Genomic DNA, 19,671 nt, shown 5'->3' on the forward strand with positions numbered 1-19,671 from the left:
AAATATTTCCGTTACCGTATATTTAAAAAAAAAGTTTTGATAGAGTGAAAATCGTAATTTTTCTGGTCTTTTTATCTGGTCTCGTGTGAATTCGATGACAACTTTTCACGATTTCTCTCTGAATATCATTCTAATAAATTTGGGTTTAAGGTTTGATTAAAAAAAAAACAAATCTTATGAAAACTTTACAAATGTCGTTTACTCTCTTCAATGACGTTTCAATGTTGATATTTAAAATAAACATTACAACCCATGTGCAAAAGGGTTATTATCACCATAACATTGACCAGTTGCATCTTTAAAAAAAAACACATTTTGTGAACATCCTTTTTATTAAAATAATTTAAAATACAATTTGGCACAAACATAACACAAATATTGTTTGTGCCAAATATTTGAGTATATCCGCAACTTCTTCTAAAATTTACATCTACTCAATGATGCATTGCATTAGGCACTATATTTGATTAATGTTATATTAACTTGAATGTAAGACAAGGTCCAAGTCCTGAACCTCAAGTATCGAGGCATAAATAAACATTTTAATAGAAAAAAAACACTTAACATTTATTTTGACACCCCTGGTAATTTAAGATGGGACGTCATGCACAATACTTACTATGGAAACAGATTTGTATTATACTTTCTTTGAAAGTATTTTAATTATTGTAACTTAATCTCAGCCATATACCGTACACTCCCGATTTTCCTGGATATGTGGTAAAAAAAATCCCGTATAATCGATTTCTCGGTTAATCCGAAAACTTGAAAAAGGTAAATAAAAATAATTTTTAAATTGCACTTTATATGCTTATGTATACCTACTCGCTTAGTACGACGCATGTGTTTGGCACGTGTTGACAGCACGGAAAGAGACAACTAACCTAAAAGTGGATATTTTGAACATAAAAAGTTCAAAATATCCTTTTTTTAGAGTTCAAAAGATCCGAGCATTTAGATGATCCGCATCAGTGAATACCGAAACAATGGATCTTTCGTCGGATAAATCGCACTGATATCTTATCACAAATATTATGACGACTAAGAAATTAAAAAAGGTTTTCAAGTATTTTAACCCTCTGTACTCTACTATTTTTTTAACAAGAAAAACCAGCTACTCAAAGCACAAAGCACACTGAAAATAAGAGCAAAAATTACGATATTTTTAGAACATTAGGAAAATATATTTTTTGGTAAGGCAGTAAATAAAAAGTTGTTGGTTATTTATTATTACAGCATTCACTTTGTGATAAGACATGATTAAATTATAAATAAAATACTTGTTTATCACTAATACTCAAGTGGTACAAAACAGGTGTTTTATTTATAATTTAAAGTTGAAGTTATGTTAAGAAATAAACATATATTTATTAAAATATAATAAAAGAAAAATTTGCATATAAACTAACTTACTAACCTACCATCAAGCTGCTTCTATGAGCCCGATCCCTGGTGGAGTGGAAGCAGGCGGTCTTCGAGGATTTATGTACTCACCCTCTAATTGATTTACTAAAATTTTAATAATTTATTTATAATTTTTCTTGACAAAAATCTAACACAATCCTAACAAACGATGGAAAAACAACCCTAGCACAAAGTCCTAACCACAACACAGAAAGACAGCATAATACAGTACCTAACATTAAAAAAATACCTTTATGATGTATCACCTTTGATCAAACATAATTATACAGAATCACAAGTACAACGTCCATTCTCACAAAAATCCCACTTTTCCTCCTTGCAAACTCAAGTTGAGACCTAGAAAATTTGTCAATTTCATATATATAGTTGTTCATATTTTTGAAAAAAAATCTAAAATTCATCCTGGCTGACTAACTTCCAGACCGTCAAGCATGAGCTCCCTTTCCGAGTCTAGGACAGGGTATCTCAACAGGATGTGGTCTGCCGTCTAAGATGGAGCCTCACATACACAGCCCGGATTCTCCACTAAGACCAGCTCATGAAGCTATCCCCTGAACTCTCCATGTCCAGACACCAGTTGGACAACATAGTGGCCCATGAAGACTTCAATTCCTGTATTTTACTAACGTCGGGGAAGAAAGAAAAAGTCCAACGTCTAGTCATGACAGCATCCCAATAATGCTGCTAATTCTCGACAGTCTTCCGTTTGATTGCCGCTATCAGAGAGCTGATCCAGCCACTCCTATGAAATTGAAGTGTTAGTCACAAATATTCTGCAACCATACCCTTTTTTAGTTTTTTTTTTACTGCAACAGACTCCAAAACCTCTAAATCTGCAGAAAGTTCCTCGGCATCACTCATAATGGTCCTGTACGCCACTGATGACGAGCAAGGAAGTCTCTGTCCACTTAGGAGTGTCCTCTGGACATCTGTCCTCTGGAGCTGGCAGATTCTCGTATCCTCAATGTTGAGACAGTAATAAATCTAGATAACAATGAGGTTCAAAATAAAACAAGTATAGTGGACTCCCAAACAGAAGAGATTTTATTTATTGGGGGGAGCCGAGTATGTACTCGTAAATAAAAAATATTTGAAATGTCAAAAATAGTTTATTTTAATAACTATAGGCTTAAAGTCTTCGTAAACAAAGTACAAAAAAATATATTATTTAAATAAATTTGTAAACAGGAACATAAATAAAAAAATAATAATTTAAAGCATTCTATAATCAACTTGATACATCAAAATTGAAAATTCTGCCTGTTCCATCTTCAGATGTTGTTAAAAGAACATTAGAAGATTGTGAGTATGAAATATCGAGGAGTTCCGCACGATGTCCAGTCAATGTTTTGATTATGTTTCCAGATTTCCCATCAAATATTCTTATACTCCCGTCTAAGCAGGCAGCCACTAAAAATGACTTAATCCACAGAAGAGAAGTAACACCAGATGCATTTTCATCTTTACTATCTGCACATCGGTGCCTGACAGTCTGTCTTCCTACATCCCAAATGCTAATAGACCCATCTAAAGTACCTAAAATAAAGTATAAAACAAAGATCATTTAACATTTCATTACAGTTAACTTTCCACTATTTTTTAACTAATCCAAGACATACATATTTTGAAATGATCATTCCAAAATTCTTAAAAAATTATCTAACAGTTAAAGTAATGAATATGATAAAAGTACGTTTAGCCTTTATTCAAAGGTAGAACATTTTATTAAACAGCATTACTTTAACACACTAAGAATGGGTAAGGTATTTCTACCCGTTAGGTCGCTTGATGTTTAAGGACGGGAAATATATTTTTACCTTCTGCGCCGGCCTAATTTCAAAAATCAGAAGAGAAGGAATCATTTAATTTTTTTATAGGAATTTCATGAACCAATTTCTTTGTTCAGGTCTAAACTATATGTGCACGATTATCAAATCCCTTCCTCCCGCAGGCGTAAAAAAACTTTAGTTAAAAAAAAGAGTGAAGAAAATGCACATGAACATGTCAACAGATGGGTCTAGTAGATATAAACACGCATCAGCTAGACAGTCATTTGACATGTGTCATGGTCTAAGACAGAGGTGTCAAACTCAAAAGGCACCAAGGGCCGCAGAAGGTATTTTGGGTACGCCAAAGGGCCACATCAAAAAACTCAAAAATCTCATTTTCCTTTTTAACTAACTTTAGTTTATTATCATAGACAGTCACATTACAAACAGGTACAATAGATCCAACTTAATGATTTTGTAAAAGAATTTCCCGTACATAAAAATGATTTCAATGAAGATTTGAAATAAATTAAAAGTATAACCGCGGGTATCCACGGGCCGCAAAAGATACTCGCGGGCTGCATGCCGCCCGTGGGACGCGAGTTTGACATACCTGGTCTAAGACATTTTAAATGATAAAGTGAATAAAATTATAATTTAATTGTAGTACAAATACAAAATGTATAATTTTTATTATTTATTTAAGTTTTAATCAGTATGGAATAAGTATACATACCAACAGCTAAGAAACCGAGGGAGTTTTCTTTACAAAATGCTAAGGCTTCGATTTCTGAACCTGCATCTAGTATACCAATTGTTTTACCAATAGCCGATTTAGTTAAAACAACTTTACCTGAAAATAAAAACCAATTTAACATTTTTGTAATATGTACTGCACCAACGATTTTGAAGATTATTTTCAAAAATAAATAAAAACATTTTTATAAAATGTTACTTCATTGTATAATTGAACTTTCCACTTCTAATTGGATTATATTTCATTTTGAAGAGTTATGGAAAGAAAAATATTTAAAAAATGTATGAACACTTGAGGCGTTAATGATGCAGTTTACATCCTGAGAACAATGATATGCAAGGCATTCTACACAGTACAATTTTTGGTGGAAGTACCTCTCTTTGAATATAATAATTTTATTATTAGAACTTATTTTTAACCCAAGGTTTCAACTGTCATTGTAGAGATTATCTCCGGGATGTTCTTAATAATAATAATAATAAAACCCTTATCCGCACCCCAATGGTGCATAGGGCACTGCGTCATATAAACGCAGTGTTATCTTGATCGTTTACACATGAAGGAAAGGTGATCAGCCCTCCGCTTCAAGTACCAGTCCAGGGTAATATTAAATAAATATTACAGTGAAAAAATCACTAATATTTATTCTTACCCCCCCTGGGAATCGAACCCGGGTCCTCCAGAACAGTAGCCGAGCGCGCTGACCATTACACTACGGAGGCGGACCATTACACTACAGTCTGAATATAAATAACAATAACTTGAAAATAATCATTGTAACGGCAGTGAAAACATCTGGAAAATATATTTAATAATCATAATTATACCATCGAGGGAACCAGTAGCGATGATATTATTATCGTGGTAGGAATCAATTGCCGTTATGGATACTGAGTGAGCAGAGTCGGCAGCTATATGATGAATGACTGTTGAAGATTTAAGGTCCCAAATTTTCAATGATCCATCCTCGTATCCTGCAGCTAATCGACGTCCATCGGTCAATATCTATAATAAACATGAATTGTTACTGTACTTGTTAGTAAAGAAACACATTTCATTAGCTCATTAATACTTATGCCTACTCGGCATAAAATTCTGTAAATAAATCACGCCACTGCTTCAAAGGGTTTTCTTTTGTGGCCTTCTGTTAATCCAAAGGATTTGGCTTTATTAGCTCGGAAGACTTAGTTTTTTTTTTAAAAATGAAAACACAGCTTTCATTGTTTAGAAATTAAAATATAGGTCGGGTAAAACTCTATATATTATTTTGAGAAATAAAAAGACTTTTTTTTTAATCCACTCACATTTTTATTAACCAACTAGTTTCGGCAACAACCTGTTGCCCTCTTCAGGGTTAAATTTATGACTAAATTGTTTAGTCATAAATTAAACCCTGAAAAGGGCAACAGGTTGTTGCCGAAACTAGTTGGTTAATAAAAGTGTAATTGGATCAAAAAACAAAGCCTTTTTATTTCTCAAAATAATATATCAATATGATCCACAAAGTTAATGCTTTCAATATTCAAAAAACAAAACTCTATTTACTTAATACTTTATAAGGTCTGTTTAAAAATTGTGAAATTTTATTTACAGTGTAAAACTGACTACTCTAGTTGGTTCATTTTGGGATTTTATGGGGCATTTGTATTGAAACTGAAGAATGATCCGACCGCATTAGCTCCAAGCTGCTGTGTGTATATCTGGCTTGAGGACCCCAAAGAATTTAGTAGTTTTAGACTCTAATCTATCAATATACATTTATTAGTTATTATCACTTATGTCAGTCCAGACTCAGTACTACTTTCTGAAGAATACAGATATATAGAGGGGCTAAATAATACCACCTTCATCACATAAATGATATTTAAAAATAATAATAATACAACTCACCACTCCACATTCTGATTTCTGCCCGTGACCTTGCAAGACTTTAGTGTCGCCTGATGGAATTTTCCACATGTAAATTTCACCCGTAGTGGCTCCGCAGAACAGTACCCTAGCTGCGGGATGCCAGCGCCCCCAGGTCAAGTCTCCCGCTTGGTAGTCCCATACGCACTCCCACTTCTCCTCACCGGCTCCGGGGCACTTTAGTACTCTCACAGAGCCGCCCATGTCGGCGGTGGCCAGGTACGCGCCGTCATGGCTGAAGTCCGCAAACACCACAGAGTCCATGTGCTCTGTACACTCCAAGACAACATCTCCCGTCTCTGTATTCCAGATAAATGCTTTGTCATCCTCTCCGCCTGTCACTGCGATTTTTCCAGCCGGATGGATTGACCCGCAAAACACTGATCCTGTATGCTTAGAGAACACAATCTTAGCATCGTCTACCGGAGGTTCTCCCTCTAATATGTCCGAGTTATCATCATCAGAATTTTCCCTTTCTGCAGCATCTAGCACTTCATCTATGTCACCGACATAAAGTAACTCTTCTTCATTTAGGTCTCCGTTATCCATAATTTCATCATCTCCGTGGACTGATGACGGTGGAGTCTCAAGTCTCATTTTCTGAAAAATATGTATTTTTTAAAAAATATTACACATCTAACTGATAAAAAATCAAGTAACTATTAAACAAACTAACTAACAAACAATGACTCCACTGAAAAGTAGGCAACAGGAAAAATACATGTCCAAGGGAAACAAAATGGTTTGAAACCTCAAGAAAATTTATAGCACTCCTGCAATGAGGATTTTAAATAAGAAAACAATGGAAGGATTTTCTCTTTGAGTAAAATATGACATTTGGATGAAATGAATATTAGAAGAAAACGGTCCGAAGATACAAAAAAGCAGAATAAGTATCCAAAATACATCATACGTATTGAATACTAACCTAATTATTTAAAACAATATTTATTGTTATCTTATGAGAAAATCGGGTACGTAGTAATGTTTTATTCGTCGTGAGCAATTTAAAATTTAAAATCGCTTTTATTCAGGTATATTTTAATTGAATTTACGTTTCTACGGCGCAAAGCTTTAAAAATATAAACAAACTAATATGAAAAATAAAATTACCGGGTAACAGTATTTTATTTAATGTATAATAAAAAAAATATTTTATATAATAATAATACTGTCAATCACCACGTGCTCCCAGACTTTTTTGTTGATTTCATCTCAAACCGAATGTGACAGTTGATAGCGTTCGGTTGATAGTAAAGATAGACAGGATGTCGGAGTTCGTTCGTTTATTGTGTACGATTCAAAGATTATATACTACACTCTGTTCACAGATATTTTAGCTCAATTTACAAAAAAAAATATTTTTACTTTAATTGATTTAATTATTTAAAAAAAATAAAGGTAAAATAACTGTGAACAGAGTGTAGTACGGTTGTTGGGCGATCATTTAAGTTATCACCACCTTTTTACTGTCAATTTTTATTTTGGAACCGAACATTGACCAGATGGAGATGTGTGATCAAATACTTTCATTAAATATATTATTATAACTATTACTATAATTTTACATTTGTACATTTAAAAAATTGTAAATGATTTGGCAGAAGTTGAAGGCTGGATGTGGCAGGCTATGATAGTGAAACTGGATCCTTGAAGGCTGCTTTATGTAGGCAGTTGCATAGAGTTAGCCTGAAAATAGCTGGCTTCAATTACCCGTCTCAGGTGGATGTCCCGGTCCAGAGTTTATATGTCTCAGCGAGGAAGTTTCCACGTGTCAGTGTAGCTGTCAGTAATGCAGGAGAAGCAAGAGCACCAGAGGAACATGAGCAAGAGAACAAGCGAACAAGAGAGTTGCAAGAGAGCTGGGATTTTTCTTGTACTGCTTTTATAGCATCCCACATAGGGTCGTTTTGGAAGAGGTTGCATCTAGCTTCCTATTAGTCAACTCTCTTTTTTCATAAAATAACGTTATCTTTTGCTAATATTGTTTAATTACAGATAATTAAGCGGACATATGAATCTTCCTTCCTTGCTTTTCATGTTTAAAAAAAATCTAGTTATTGTAAAGCTTTTTTAACAAAGCAGTGACTTTTAATGGATGTAAGGGCATCTCGACAAAGTATTCTGGGTTTCCTCCACTCCAAATTCGGAAATTCTGCTTATTGACGTAGCCACTTAATCAAAAATGTGCCTCATCAGTGAACAAAATTTTGAGTTGAAAAAGAGGATCAGGCTGAATATTGTTTCCGGCCATTCGCCGAACGAATGGTCATTCATTCTATTCATGGTAAAATGGCAAAACGTACTGACTACAAGTCAAAGTGTAGATACAATGTTGCCAGTTTTAAAACCAAACCTCAAAACAAACAAAAAAAACCCTTACTTACTTACCTCTAAATTTTTTTATATGGCTACAAAGTAATTGCACGTCAAAATTGTTTTAAGGTTAATTTACAGTTTTAGTTTTATAAGTTCACTCACTAAGTAACTTTTGAAATGTCGTTTTTACAAAATGGTAAATTTCTAAACATTTTTTATTTTTTAGTAAAGTACGTACCTATTATCTTATTGATTTATGCTCAATTTATTTATGTTTTTTAGTCCTGCTCCAAGTTAAGACGCCGATGCATGAATTAAGAAGGTTTAGAGGGAAAATTAATATTCAGAGACCCAAGAAGCCCAATTTTTTACGGCAACTTGTAATAGATACATGTAAACCAATATATCCGAAAGGTACATTCAAGAGTACGAGATATGTCGCAAACAAGTGTTCAAATATTAATCGTAATCCAGAAGTCAAAGTTGAGAACCCATTTGAGCGTATTCTTGCTAAAGAATGTCTAAACTGGTTCAACCATTCCAAAATGGTTGCATTTGTTCATGTCAATCCTGTTACAATGCTGGAAAAGTACGAAGTATTTTCTGATCTAAAGTTTGAAAATATGCACTTGAGAACTTATGGTAAAAACATTCTGAAGATGGCTTTGAAGGGCACAAATTTCGAAAGTATTCAACCCTTGTTTGTTTCACATACACAAATAATATTTTCTGAAGAAATCCAAGTAATGACATTGCTTAGAATTTTGAAAAAGCTTCCCCAGTTTGTGCTAATTGGTAAGAATTTAATATTCGTTTATTGATTTATTTTTTAAATGGTATAAAGCTCTTGCAGCTACAATAGGCTTAACATACTTCCTGTTTGACTGGGATTGTCCCGGTTTCAGACACGGGTCCCGGAGTCCCGGCCAGTTTATATTTTGACCCGGTTTGCGCAAGCACTCTCTATTTATCTATTCAGACGGTGCATTCCTTACATAGAATTATGGGAAAACAGTTTCGGTAAGCATGAGAAACTGTTGTACCATACATTCAGAAGCATTACTCTAATAAGTGGGTGACTATTCGCGCTACAAATTTATTCAACGATTATGCTTTGACCCATTTACGCCAAATTTTGAAGCGTCAGCAAAAACAAATGTTTTTATTTTTTTTTTATTTTAAAATTTAAATTGTATTTGGAGTTGTTACACTCCTTAACAATTTATTTTAACAAGTAATTTTACATACATAAACGTTTATAAAAAAAAATACACAAAAATTTAGTATTTTTTCGGCATGGAACGCATTATCGTATTTTACATAGATTTCTAGGGGAAAAAATGTTTCGCTTAGCGAGTAAGATGCTGGAATGAATAATGCTCGTTATAAGAGGTTCCACTGTATTTGTTTATTTTCCCTACCTGTCCCGGTTAGGAGCTTCATAGTTATGGTAATCCTAGCTATGTATGATTTATTTTCTAATTTGTTTAAACACAAAGTTCAAAGTTTTGTTATGTGTCATATTAAAACACCGATCACCAACCTCTTGACCTAGTCTAGTTTTAATTTTATTTATTTTAAGTGAGGATGTTTTTCTTTAAGTTATTAGGCCTCCGTAGCGCTTGTTCACATAGCTTAACAAAAGCAAATTAGATTTTTTGAATAATTTTATTACGGGCTTTAATATGGCCAATAATACCTTATTGTTTATTTAGTAATCTTCTTTTTATAATTTCAGCTGGGATAGTTGACGGGCAGTTATTATCCAGAAATGAAATGGTGAAGTATGCCGCTTTTCCTGCTTTGCCCGCAATGCTCTCCCATTTATGTCATCTTCTAGACAAGAGCGCTTCCAATGTTGTGGACAATTTGTCAAAAAATCAGTCGATTATTGTAAATGAACTCGATCAATATGTAGATATGCTTAGAAAAGGCAAAGAAGAAAATAAAGAAGAGTAAGATATCTAGATATTCAGAGTGTTTTTTTTTAATTATAACCATAGACATTATTTAGTTCAAAATATAAAAATAGTCATTGAATAAATTATAAGTATTTACCATTTTTGTTTTATTTCATAACCTTTTAATTCTAGATTGGAACCAGAGATATCACTCATTTTTGCGGATATGAATCAGCCAAAGAAAAAACTAGCCATGTCAATATAAGTTACTATTATTATTATTTTATAGTCTATTCCATAATTTGTAATTTGAAATTGATAGTTTCAAATTTACTTGTACAGTTTTTATTCCTTTTTGAAGAAATGAGAGTAGCTATATCAAATATTAGACCTAATATTGCTGAAATTTGTAAAAGCCAACAAGCTCAGGTGTCGACAAGCACATTAAATAATTTTCGCCGCAAAAAGTTTCATTTTATGAATGAATTTATGCAATTGTGTTTGATAAATTCATTCATAAAATGAAACTACATTTATTACATTACATTAATTACATTTATTAAAAAAAAAATACATGATTTTATGTATTTTTTTTTTAATAAATGTAATTTTTACATGTCTAATAAAATAATCAGTCTAATTTTTAATAAAAGTTATCTTTGTATGTTTTTTGGATCTTTAGTTTTGCTGTACCGCGAATTTTCCTTATGATAAAAAGTGCTCCCTGATTTCAAAAAGGTTCAGAGCCACCGCTCTAGATTCTAGATGACAATATCGGGCATAGCGTTTCTAATTTTTCATTTATTGATTCCCCAGTAATTTTGTGGTAATATCAATCCATTATTTTAATTTTACTTGGTAATAATTATTATTTCTTAATAACTATTATGATACGTGTTTCGATGCATTCGACATCATTATCAAACACCATATGTGAAGCTCAAATTTGAAAATTGTGAATGAGGGCTGTTTCTTACTTTTTATCAGTGGGAATATGAACAATATGTAAGAAGAAAGAAGAGGCTTTACTCATTGTCATATTGTCAACTATGGTTTTATTACTATTTATATTTTTATAGAATTCTAATATTTCAAAATCTTGAAGTTTATGACTTTTCGTATTAGTATTTGTGTTATTTTCAAGATTTTTTTAAAATGTAAAAATATAGTTACTTTGAACTAAACATTCACAATCTGAATATTTTTATAGCATAAATTAATTGCATTAATAGTTTGAATTGTTTAGTCGTAATTAAATACTGACTGAACAAATTTGTTTAAAGTGACAGTAACAGTGGTCAGCTATCTAAACTTAAAACACAGTAAGGGACATTTTTTGTGTAGTACGTTTTTTTTGTTGCATTTTTGGATTAAGTAGAATGTACTTAGTGTAAAAATGCAAAAAAAGTACTACAAAAAAAAGTCCCTTACTGTGTTTTGAGTTTGGACAGCCGTGGTGTTCACCCTACCAATCTGGACTTTCTGATTGGAACGTCTATTTGTGGTTAGGTACGTAAAATAAATCAAAGTCTCGGAGGTGTTTCGATATTGTTTTTATATAATGTAAAACATAGACATAATAATGTAGGTACGTTTAAATGTAATGGAACTTGTCGATGTTTAATTTTGAAAAGGAAATCACAATAATAATTAAATCTACTTATAAACTATTCACACAAAACCTACTCTAAGGTGTCCTCCACTATTCTAATATTTCACACATTTACGCGTCGCACTTCGTACATAAGTACTATAAAATTAGTATTATAAGATCAAAAAATTGTATCACATTTCTCAGTCGTAATAAATAAATCTTAATTGAGCAGTTTTAAGATCGGAAAAGGCCGGCGAGCCTCGTAAGGGTGACGGCCGCCTCGACTTCCTCTCTGCCGTGTCCGCGGGGGTGTTCCTCTCGTCCGGGGAGCGCCCTCGGCGGGGGCGCCGCCCGGCGCTGCTTGTCCCTGCGCCCGCCCGCGCCCCACGCCGCGTAGTTGCTCTGACAGGGCTGGAAGTTGGCGGCGCTCTCCAGCCACTTGGTGAGCATCACCGGCTGCGGCGCGGAGTCGCCGCCTTCCCCACTATCCGTCTTCATTCCTTTCAGATACTTCTCGCACAAGTGTCTCTTGTACTTGGGCGGGCCGACAGACGCGTCGTTCTTGCACTCCTCGGTGGTCGAGCTGACTTGGTAGCACTGCGCGTTATAGCGGTTGTCCGACTCGACGATTTCCAACTTGGCGAAGGAGGTCAGCTTGTGGAGGTCTGGCGAGGGGCGCGCGAGGGCCGTGCTGTAGCAGTGGTCCCCCGGGGAGGCGGCTCGAGTGTCGGGACTGACGGGGTCGGGCTCCCCCCAGATGCTGTCGTCCGAACAGATACTGAATTGCTCCACGTTACCCTGCGCGTGGTTGTTGTAGGACTTGATCAAGTGTCCCCATGTTTTCCTGTGTCGCTCGTTTCCGGCATTCTTCAACTTTCGGCGCCAGTTTGCGAACCAGTTGCAGATCTGGAAACGAGAGAATTTCCGTTAATAATATGTCGCGCGTTTATTTAACCTTATTTTCAAAAGGGTTAAGCATTTCGTTTGTTAAAAACGTGATGTTTCACATAAAAATGCATATGAGAATGTTTAGAAGTAATATTATAATTATCTAAGGCTTTTTTTTAACAAAAAAGGTCCCAAAATTCATGTCAAGCTTTTTACTGAAAAAAAATTCAAATATTATTTAAATATTCATTACAATACCACATTTTATAATTGTGATGAATTATATAATATAGTTTGTAATTACGTAGGCGCAAACGTTGTTTCGTCTAGTTAATTTTAAACATTTAATGAAAATTTAATTTATCCGTGAAAAAAGGTGCCAGAACGCTGTTCCACCGCGTAACGTGGACATTTTATGAGTCACAAAATATGCATTTTAAAACGTTCTTTAAATCATTTTAAAAGTACGTCCAAGTTTCACCAAATTTCAAAATATTATGTGTGCTTAAAGTTTTTCGTGAATATCTGAGAAATTCTTTTATTGGAGATTTGTAATTATCACCCAATACGCTCGTATTTAAATTGCAGATTTGTTGGTAAAATTAACATGTATTGTTTTGTCAGAAAACTAAATGATTCATTCGGTGTATAACTGTGATATATTAATAGTATTTTACGCATTATATAAGTGCATAATGTGAATGTATTAAAACAAAGATCCTGCGCACCTGTATGTATGTGAGTCCTGTGTCTACTGCGAGGATTTTCTTGTCCTCTCTGTTAGGGTACGGGTTCTCTCTGTGGCGGATCAGCCACTCTTTCAGGTATCGCTTTATTTCAGGCGTAAATAGGCGCTTGGCAGGACGCTGCCCGACTGCGAATGACTTTCTGTAAAAAAAATACACACCCGTGAACCTCAAAAACATATAAACTTCTCCATTGTTCTTGAAACATTATTTTATTTATTTATTTAAACTTCATGAACAGAAATGAAATAAGTACATTGGCGGGTTTATTGCTAAAAATCAATCTCTTCCAACCAACCAAAAGCAGACTAGTGTTATCGGTCAAAACGTTTGGTACCTTATCAATCTGTTTTCAATTAGAACATTAAAAAAAATCACAAATTGATGATCAAGGAAGCAAAGGAAAAATGAAGTTTAGACAAGAAGGTAGAGGGAAAAACTAACGAATGAGGTTCGATGGACAGTTAGGATTCTAGTGATAGGTAGTAATGTCTCAGACGTTTCATAAAAGTTATTAGAGAGGGTGCATTTTTTACAAGAAGAGGTAAATTATTCCATAGTCCAGCCGCTTGGACAGAGAAAGAATTACTGAAGAATGATGTGTTAGGGGGCGAGGAATGGAAAGTTCTTGTGAAGAAAGAATTATTTTCTTGAATGTTTTTCGCAGATACTTAGTGGCACATTGTATGAACTTTAAAAAATAAACAACTTTGTTTTTAACCACTTCTAAAAAAAAGTGGTTAAAATCAAATTTGTTTTATTTTACAAAGTTTAAAGAATTATTTTGTCGAGAACATAAAGTAAATATATAAAATATTTGAATTTTGAACAAGAAATATAAAGGTAAATTTAGTAATTAGACATGTGAGAGTATGATATAATAGAAACATTTAGTATGGTAGGTACTTGCCTTTATTAGTATTGTTAGTTGTGTTAGTTAACGGAGACAGACTGGAGAAGTCGCTGACAAACCTGGAGTATCGTCTGTTTCTCACCGGCCGCAAACATTTGCCTCCGACGGTTTTCGAGCAACTGTCGTCCATGATGAGTATGGTTAGGTAGACTTAGCGTCGCACTGCGCGACTCGCATTGTGCGTGTGTCCCGAGATCCTGCGCGCGATGACGAGTCCACTAGAGTTGTCTCCAGAGAGAATGGGCAACATCTGACGGCGCGAGGCGCTCTGGCGCGGGCCGGTGCGGCGCGCTCTCGGAATTCACAGTAGGGGATGTCCTAAAGACAAAAAAGCGCGTCAGTAAAAATAGAAACGACCATATTAAATTTACATTCGATCGAATATAAACTCGAAAACGGAGCATGCTCGTTTTCGAGATTTACATTAAACTTTTGGATACATATGAAAATGAACAATTCTGACGTAATTACAATATGGCGCCCTCTTCTCGTAAAATCTGTTGTTATCTTTGTTTTTGCACAAAGGACGAGCTTTCCTTGTTATGTAATTACCCCTCGAGCGAAAGCGCGATCCTTAAATGATAAATCGATAAAACGATCGAACAAATAATAATCTAAACCGAATTAAAATACGAAAACATCAAAAGCAATTAACGTACCTGCGTGTTTCTCGAACGTTTTCCCGGAAAGGAAATATTAACGGGATAGTTGGCAGAGAGACGATATTTTTCTTTGTCCGAGAATCACGGTCGCGTGGTCCGATATCTTAACCTTAGACAATGAAAACAATGTGCAGAAACAGCTCACCTGCGGCGGAGTAGGGCGGCAGAGGGGAAGTGGCACCGGCGTCGGCGGAAGATGCACCGTGACGGCGACTTGTTGCAGCGCCGGACGGCGTCACCTGGCGTCGGGGTGCGGAACTTCGCGTCGGAGACGGATACCACGTGACGAAACAAGAAAAGAAGAAAACCGAAGAAAATGACTAGGAACACGACAGCCCAAACTTCGCGAACGCGGTTTTATTTAGGGCGGCCTCCCGCGCGGCGACTGAGCGCTCCGACTCGCGTTGGTCCCTCGTGCACCGGTGCTAGTATCGGTATCAACAGATCGGATACACGCTACACATCAACACCATCGCAATGCGTCTCCTGCGCGCACGTGCCATTTAAACATGATGTGAACATTTATGTTTTTAACTCATTCTCGCTGTTTGGCATCTACGATAACACGTGTTTGGTTATTTTTGAACCGTTTACTATTTCCACGAAGTATGATCATTATTATATTTACCTGAGATAAACGACAGTGTTTGGCTGCCATGCTGGAGGTCTCCTGTTCGATTTCTGGGGGGGTCAACGTGAATACAAGTGTTTTTTTCACTGTAACATTTATTCAATTTACCAGGACTGGTACCAGAAGCGCATGCCTTCATGTAATTAACGACTAATGTAACACTGCGCTTATGCGAAGCAGCGCCCTATGCACCATTTGGCGCGGAAAGGGGTAAGGTTAACTTATATTAAATATAAGAGATAGATTTATCAATAAGTACTGCTTGTCTCAAACAAATTCAACGGATATGAATAATATCGTCACTTGAATGCAAAACTGTCATACAAGTCAATTTCGTCTTTACTCTTGTTTTGTGTACCATAAATGCTACTAATTTTTTTTTCTGAAATTCGTGTAGAAAGTTCTAAGCATAAATAACTTTTCTAACATTATGAAGAATAATAACTTACTTCCGAAAGTTTAATTGCCTTCCTTGTACAGTAGTCAAGAAAATAATTTAACATTACCATGTGTTCTTATTAGTTTAGGGTTATAACCTGTTCACAATATCATGTTATGGTGCGTCAGTATCATTGGGTGAAGGTATCGGGTTACAATTTGACAGAAATAGTATTTTTCTATTTAGAGATTTGCAATGGATTTGTATTGGTAGAATATATGAACATTTCAGGAAAACATATCCGTTGCTGATTAAGGAGTTTTATTCAAAATATCTACTAAAACTGGTATCAATTATTGATGTAAAGTTTGAATAGAGTCTCGGTTTTCGTATTATTGTTTTAAAATTATTTTATTTTGAGAATGTTAACTTATTTTTTGACATCTCATCAAAGATGAAGAAGAATATAGAAGTCTGGGCATTAATGGGGCTGACGACCGTCATAGGCTGGTTTAAGTGATCACTTTACACACGAGTAACGTTCACTAATTCTACCCATTATTGGAAACGACACTACTCAAATTCTTGGAAGTTCTATATATATGAACCAATTTTGAAACACTATTCTTGAATCACTAGAACTTCACTGGAGATATTGGTGAGATGAAAAGAAACTTTTTATTGAGCAGAATTTTTTTTATTAGTATGTGAGGTCCGAATCCTGGATTATAATCACACCATGAGAAACGCCAGAAAATTTCATTTTCATTTTTATTATTAAGCTTATAATTTGACCAGATAATTTATTTTCAACATTTTGAGTGTGTCCAAATACTTGTTCACAAAATCTGGATTATCTCCAGTTACAGGTGTTATTTTCATATTATTTTTTGACATCTCATCTTTGATGAGATATCAAAAATAATATGAAAATAACTCCTGTAATTGGAGATAATCCAGATTTTGTGAACAAGTATTTGGATACACTCAAAATGTTGTAAATGTTAACTTGTCGGATCACAATTATCTTCAAATCCTGTTCTTGTTCGATATTATAACGCATAAATCACATTGACATATTAACTTTTTTATACTTTACTTGATGTCTTTTCAAAAACATATTTTTAAAACTATTTGAGAACCGTTATTACAAGAAATATACTTGTGGTAAGAAAGTGGTTACGTCAGGAGTCGGAATAATAGGCGGGTATGTATGAGATGTTCTCTTTGCCTACCCCTGCGGGGAAGCGGCGAGATGGTTAGTTACTTAGTTGTGTAAATATTTAAAATTAATGCCATATACTGTATTATAAAAATAATATTTATTTATTTTATGTACAATATTCGATAAATAAAAATCAATATACCGTAAAGTGGGTATACTTTGCACCATGGGTGATACTTTGCACCACCTTCTGTAAAGAAATTGTGGAGCTGGTCATCTCTGAAACATGACATTTTTCATTCTACTTTCTATTGTTTCTGATAGATGGCACTTCAATCTACTTTTTAGTTTACGGAAGTAACAGTCGGTCGCTATTGCTTCAATGCGTTTTTCCTGTCTGAACGTTAAGAAAGTTTTCTGTCTGAAAATTGTGTCCGAAAAATTCCAGTGTAATCAGTATACTGAAACAAGTTACAACAAGTGAGTGGTCTCTAAATCGTAGGTAGGTAGGCCCTGCTTTTCTCAAATGCTGTATTTTTTGGTTACGTTGTCAAGTTTTTGTAAAAATTATATTTTTTTCATAACTGACTTGTATTGACCACATTTGGGGTAACATTGCACCTGGTGCAAAGTATCCATAAAGGGCCATAGTTAATTAATTTGATCAAAAGTCTTAAAACGGCTAATACAACTTGACATTTTTCTAAATATCTATAGGTTTTGTGTACTTACTTAATTCCTGATGGTATATTTTTATTCAAAAATGTCAAGAACACACAAACAGCGGCCTTATGCCAGACGATACTGTGATTTTACACCAAAGAGAGTGGAGCAGTGTTTGGAGGCTATTTGAAATGGTACAATCAGTCAAAGAAAGGTTGAAGAAATTTTCAAAATCCCCAGAAGGACGATTAACTATAAGCTCAAAGGTCAGCACACAAAACCTGTGGGAAAACCTCCGATATGTGACAAGGGCGAAGAGCAATCCTTCGTAAACTGCATAGTAGATATGAGTGAGTACGGTTTCCCAGTGAGTGTTTTTAACATTTGCTGCATTCTAATAGCCTATTTGGATAGATTTGGCAGAAGAGTACGAATATTAAAGAACAACGTACCAGGCTCTGAATGGATAAGATCATTTTTGCAAAGACATTAAACCTTGACTGTTGCTAAAACTAGTCAGTTGCTTAATCGGTTGCCATTAAAAGCGTATGACGATGACGTGCGCCAGAGTTTTCAACAGTTTTTGGAAGAAAACAGATTCAACCCAAAGAATTCAGTCTTCAAAATTCAGAATTCAGAATTCAGAACCAGGTAAGAGCATTGCTCACGATCCAAATGTCGAAATGAACGAGACACAAATGCTACCTGAACCAACTACTTCAATGATCCCACCTTCCGCATCGAAACTTCCAGCATATCTAGCATTAACTGATAATAGTTCACACGGAAGCTTTGAGGAAGAGGGAGAAGAACAAAAACGATGACTGAAACCAGTTATCGTATTTGTTATTCAGTTTCATTACGACCAGTAAAAAAGAAGGTGGGAGAATATGTCATATTTCATTATGAAGGAGAAAAGTTTCCGGGACAGATTTTGGAAATAAAGAAAGATAGAGCAGTTAAATCCATGCAGGAGAGTCTCAAATCGTGGATGTGGCCGATGAAGGATGACTTTCTTCAATATTCTTAGAAGGATGTAGTGGGTTCCATAAAAGAACCGAAAATGCAATCCAAAAGAGGTTTCTTTACCGTCCCGGAACTTGACCATATTTAGACCTAATTTCATTTTAATTCCTATTACCTATGTAGTACGATATGTTTTAATATCCACCATTTATTTTATATAATTTTAAACATTCAGTATTGTAAAAAAAAATATTTGTGCTAGATTTTTTAATATTTAAAAAAATAAATTCTATCAAGTGTCTTATTTTTCCATAATTATACAACATTATAATCTGCATTTAGCGAACTGTGAGCCAAAACCCTTCATAAGGTGCAACGAAACTTGTAGGATAGCCTTTACTTTGCATCAATTTGGATTCTAGTACGAAAAGTGTAGAGAAAATATCATGGTGCAAAGTTGTACTTTACCCCGGGATACTTTGCACCAAAATATAAATATAAAAAAAAAATACAGGCAAAATATATAAAAATTTTAAAATGTATCAGACATGTTACAAGTATATGTGTTATTACATTGCAATAGTTGAAACCTCAGAAAAAGTAAAAAACCTGATCTGAATAGACAATTTTTTGAAAAAATGCAGTATTTTGGTGCAATGTATACCCACTTTACGGTACCACCATTTTTTTTTCTGTCGGCCTACCCTTTCGGCGTTATGGTTAGTTAGTTAGTTACTTAGTATGAAATGTTTAAATGTAAATATTCTTTAATATACATTGTCCATTCATAAAAGAAAACAGGAAACTTCTATTACATAAGGCGACATCACTATACGTTTTCGTCTCTCCTGAAAAAACAGTTTTTTTCAGTTGATACTCTTTTGATCTAGGGGTGCGATAACTTTGTTGCTTTGTACATCACAATTATAACATATATACAATAACATATATGTTATTGTATGTTTATATAAAATAAAACAAAAAA

General features: G+C 34.6%; 2 protein-coding genes and 2 long non-coding RNA genes across 6 annotated transcripts; 2 read left to right on the forward strand and 2 right to left on the reverse strand.

Annotated features, from left to right (window-relative positions):
• Window positions 1–449: 449 nt before the first annotated feature.
• On the forward strand, window positions 450–2,530 carry LOC148307936 (uncharacterized). The gene is made up of 2 exons (XR_015837761.1): window positions 450–774; window positions 1,847–2,530. It is a non-coding gene; the product is annotated as an uncharacterized LOC148307936 (long non-coding RNA).
• On the reverse strand, window positions 2,521–7,124 carry LOC148307937 (angio-associated migratory cell protein-like). 2 transcript variants are annotated; one of them, XM_088262580.1, is made up of 5 exons: window positions 6,973–7,124; window positions 5,842–6,459; window positions 4,779–4,956; window positions 3,931–4,047; window positions 2,521–2,961 (listed from the first exon to the last, which is right to left on the reverse strand). In XM_088262580.1, the coding sequence occupies exons 2-5, from the start codon at window positions 6,454–6,456 to the stop codon at window positions 2,654–2,656; spliced, it is 1,218 nt and encodes a 405-aa protein (XP_088118706.1). In that variant the 5' UTR covers window positions 6,457–6,459; window positions 6,973–7,124; the 3' UTR covers window positions 2,521–2,653. The 2 variants fall into 2 exon arrangements, with proteins under 2 accessions (XP_088118706.1, XP_088118707.1); XM_088262581.1 differs by lacking the exon at window positions 6,973–7,124 and adding an exon at window positions 6,788–6,924.
• A 1,116-nt stretch (window positions 7,125–8,240) lies between these two features.
• LOC148307938 (uncharacterized) lies at window positions 8,241–10,235 on the forward strand. Its single transcript, XR_015837762.1, has 3 exons — window positions 8,241–8,374; window positions 8,461–8,973; window positions 9,917–10,235. It is a non-coding gene; the product is annotated as an uncharacterized LOC148307938 (long non-coding RNA).
• A 1,380-nt stretch (window positions 10,236–11,615) lies between these two features.
• On the reverse strand, window positions 11,616–15,235 carry LOC148307939 (homeobox protein Mohawk-like). 2 transcript variants are annotated; one of them, XM_088262594.1, is made up of 4 exons: window positions 15,028–15,235; window positions 14,280–14,538; window positions 13,290–13,449; window positions 11,616–12,579 (listed from the first exon to the last, which is right to left on the reverse strand). In XM_088262594.1, the coding sequence occupies exons 2-4, from the start codon at window positions 14,348–14,350 to the stop codon at window positions 11,908–11,910; spliced, it is 903 nt and encodes a 300-aa protein (XP_088118720.1). In that variant the 5' UTR covers window positions 14,351–14,538; window positions 15,028–15,235; the 3' UTR covers window positions 11,616–11,907. The 2 variants fall into 2 exon arrangements, with proteins under 2 accessions (XP_088118720.1, XP_088118721.1); XM_088262595.1 differs by lacking the exon at window positions 15,028–15,235 and adding an exon at window positions 14,880–15,020.
• Window positions 15,236–19,671: the final 4,436 nt, after the last annotated feature.

Source organism: Brachycentrus maculatus, unplaced genomic scaffold, assembly GCF_059751285.1.
Source record: "Brachycentrus maculatus isolate JH-2025_06_01 unplaced genomic scaffold, ASM5975128v1 h1tg000185l, whole genome shotgun sequence".
Lineage (NCBI taxonomy): Eukaryota > Metazoa > Arthropoda > Insecta > Trichoptera > Brachycentridae > Brachycentrus > Brachycentrus maculatus.

Excerpts from the sequence above, each read along its gene's own strand:
- LOC148307937 (XM_088262580.1), bottom strand. The coding sequence starts at position 6,456 with ATGAGACTTGAGACTCCACCGTCATCAGTCCACGGAGATGATGAAATT. Across the intron at positions 4,048-4,778 it reads CGCTACTGGTTCCCTCGATG|GTAAAGTTGTTTTAACTAAA; the intron begins GTATAATTATGA and ends TTTTATTTTCAG. Across the intron at positions 2,962-3,930 it reads CCTCGGTTTCTTAGCTGTTG|GTACTTTAGATGGGTCTATT; the intron begins GTATGTATACTT and ends ACTTTATTTTAG.
- LOC148307939 (XM_088262594.1), bottom strand. The coding sequence starts at position 14,350 with ATGGACGACAGTTGCTCGAAAACCGTCGGAGGCAAATGTTTGCGGCCG. Across the intron at positions 13,450-14,279 it reads AGAAACAGACGATACTCCAG|AAAGTCATTCGCAGTCGGGC; the intron begins GTTTGTCAGCGA and ends TTTTTTTTACAG. Across the intron at positions 12,580-13,289 it reads CAGGACTCACATACATACAG|ATCTGCAACTGGTTCGCAAA; the intron begins GTGCGCAGGATC and ends TCTCGTTTCCAG.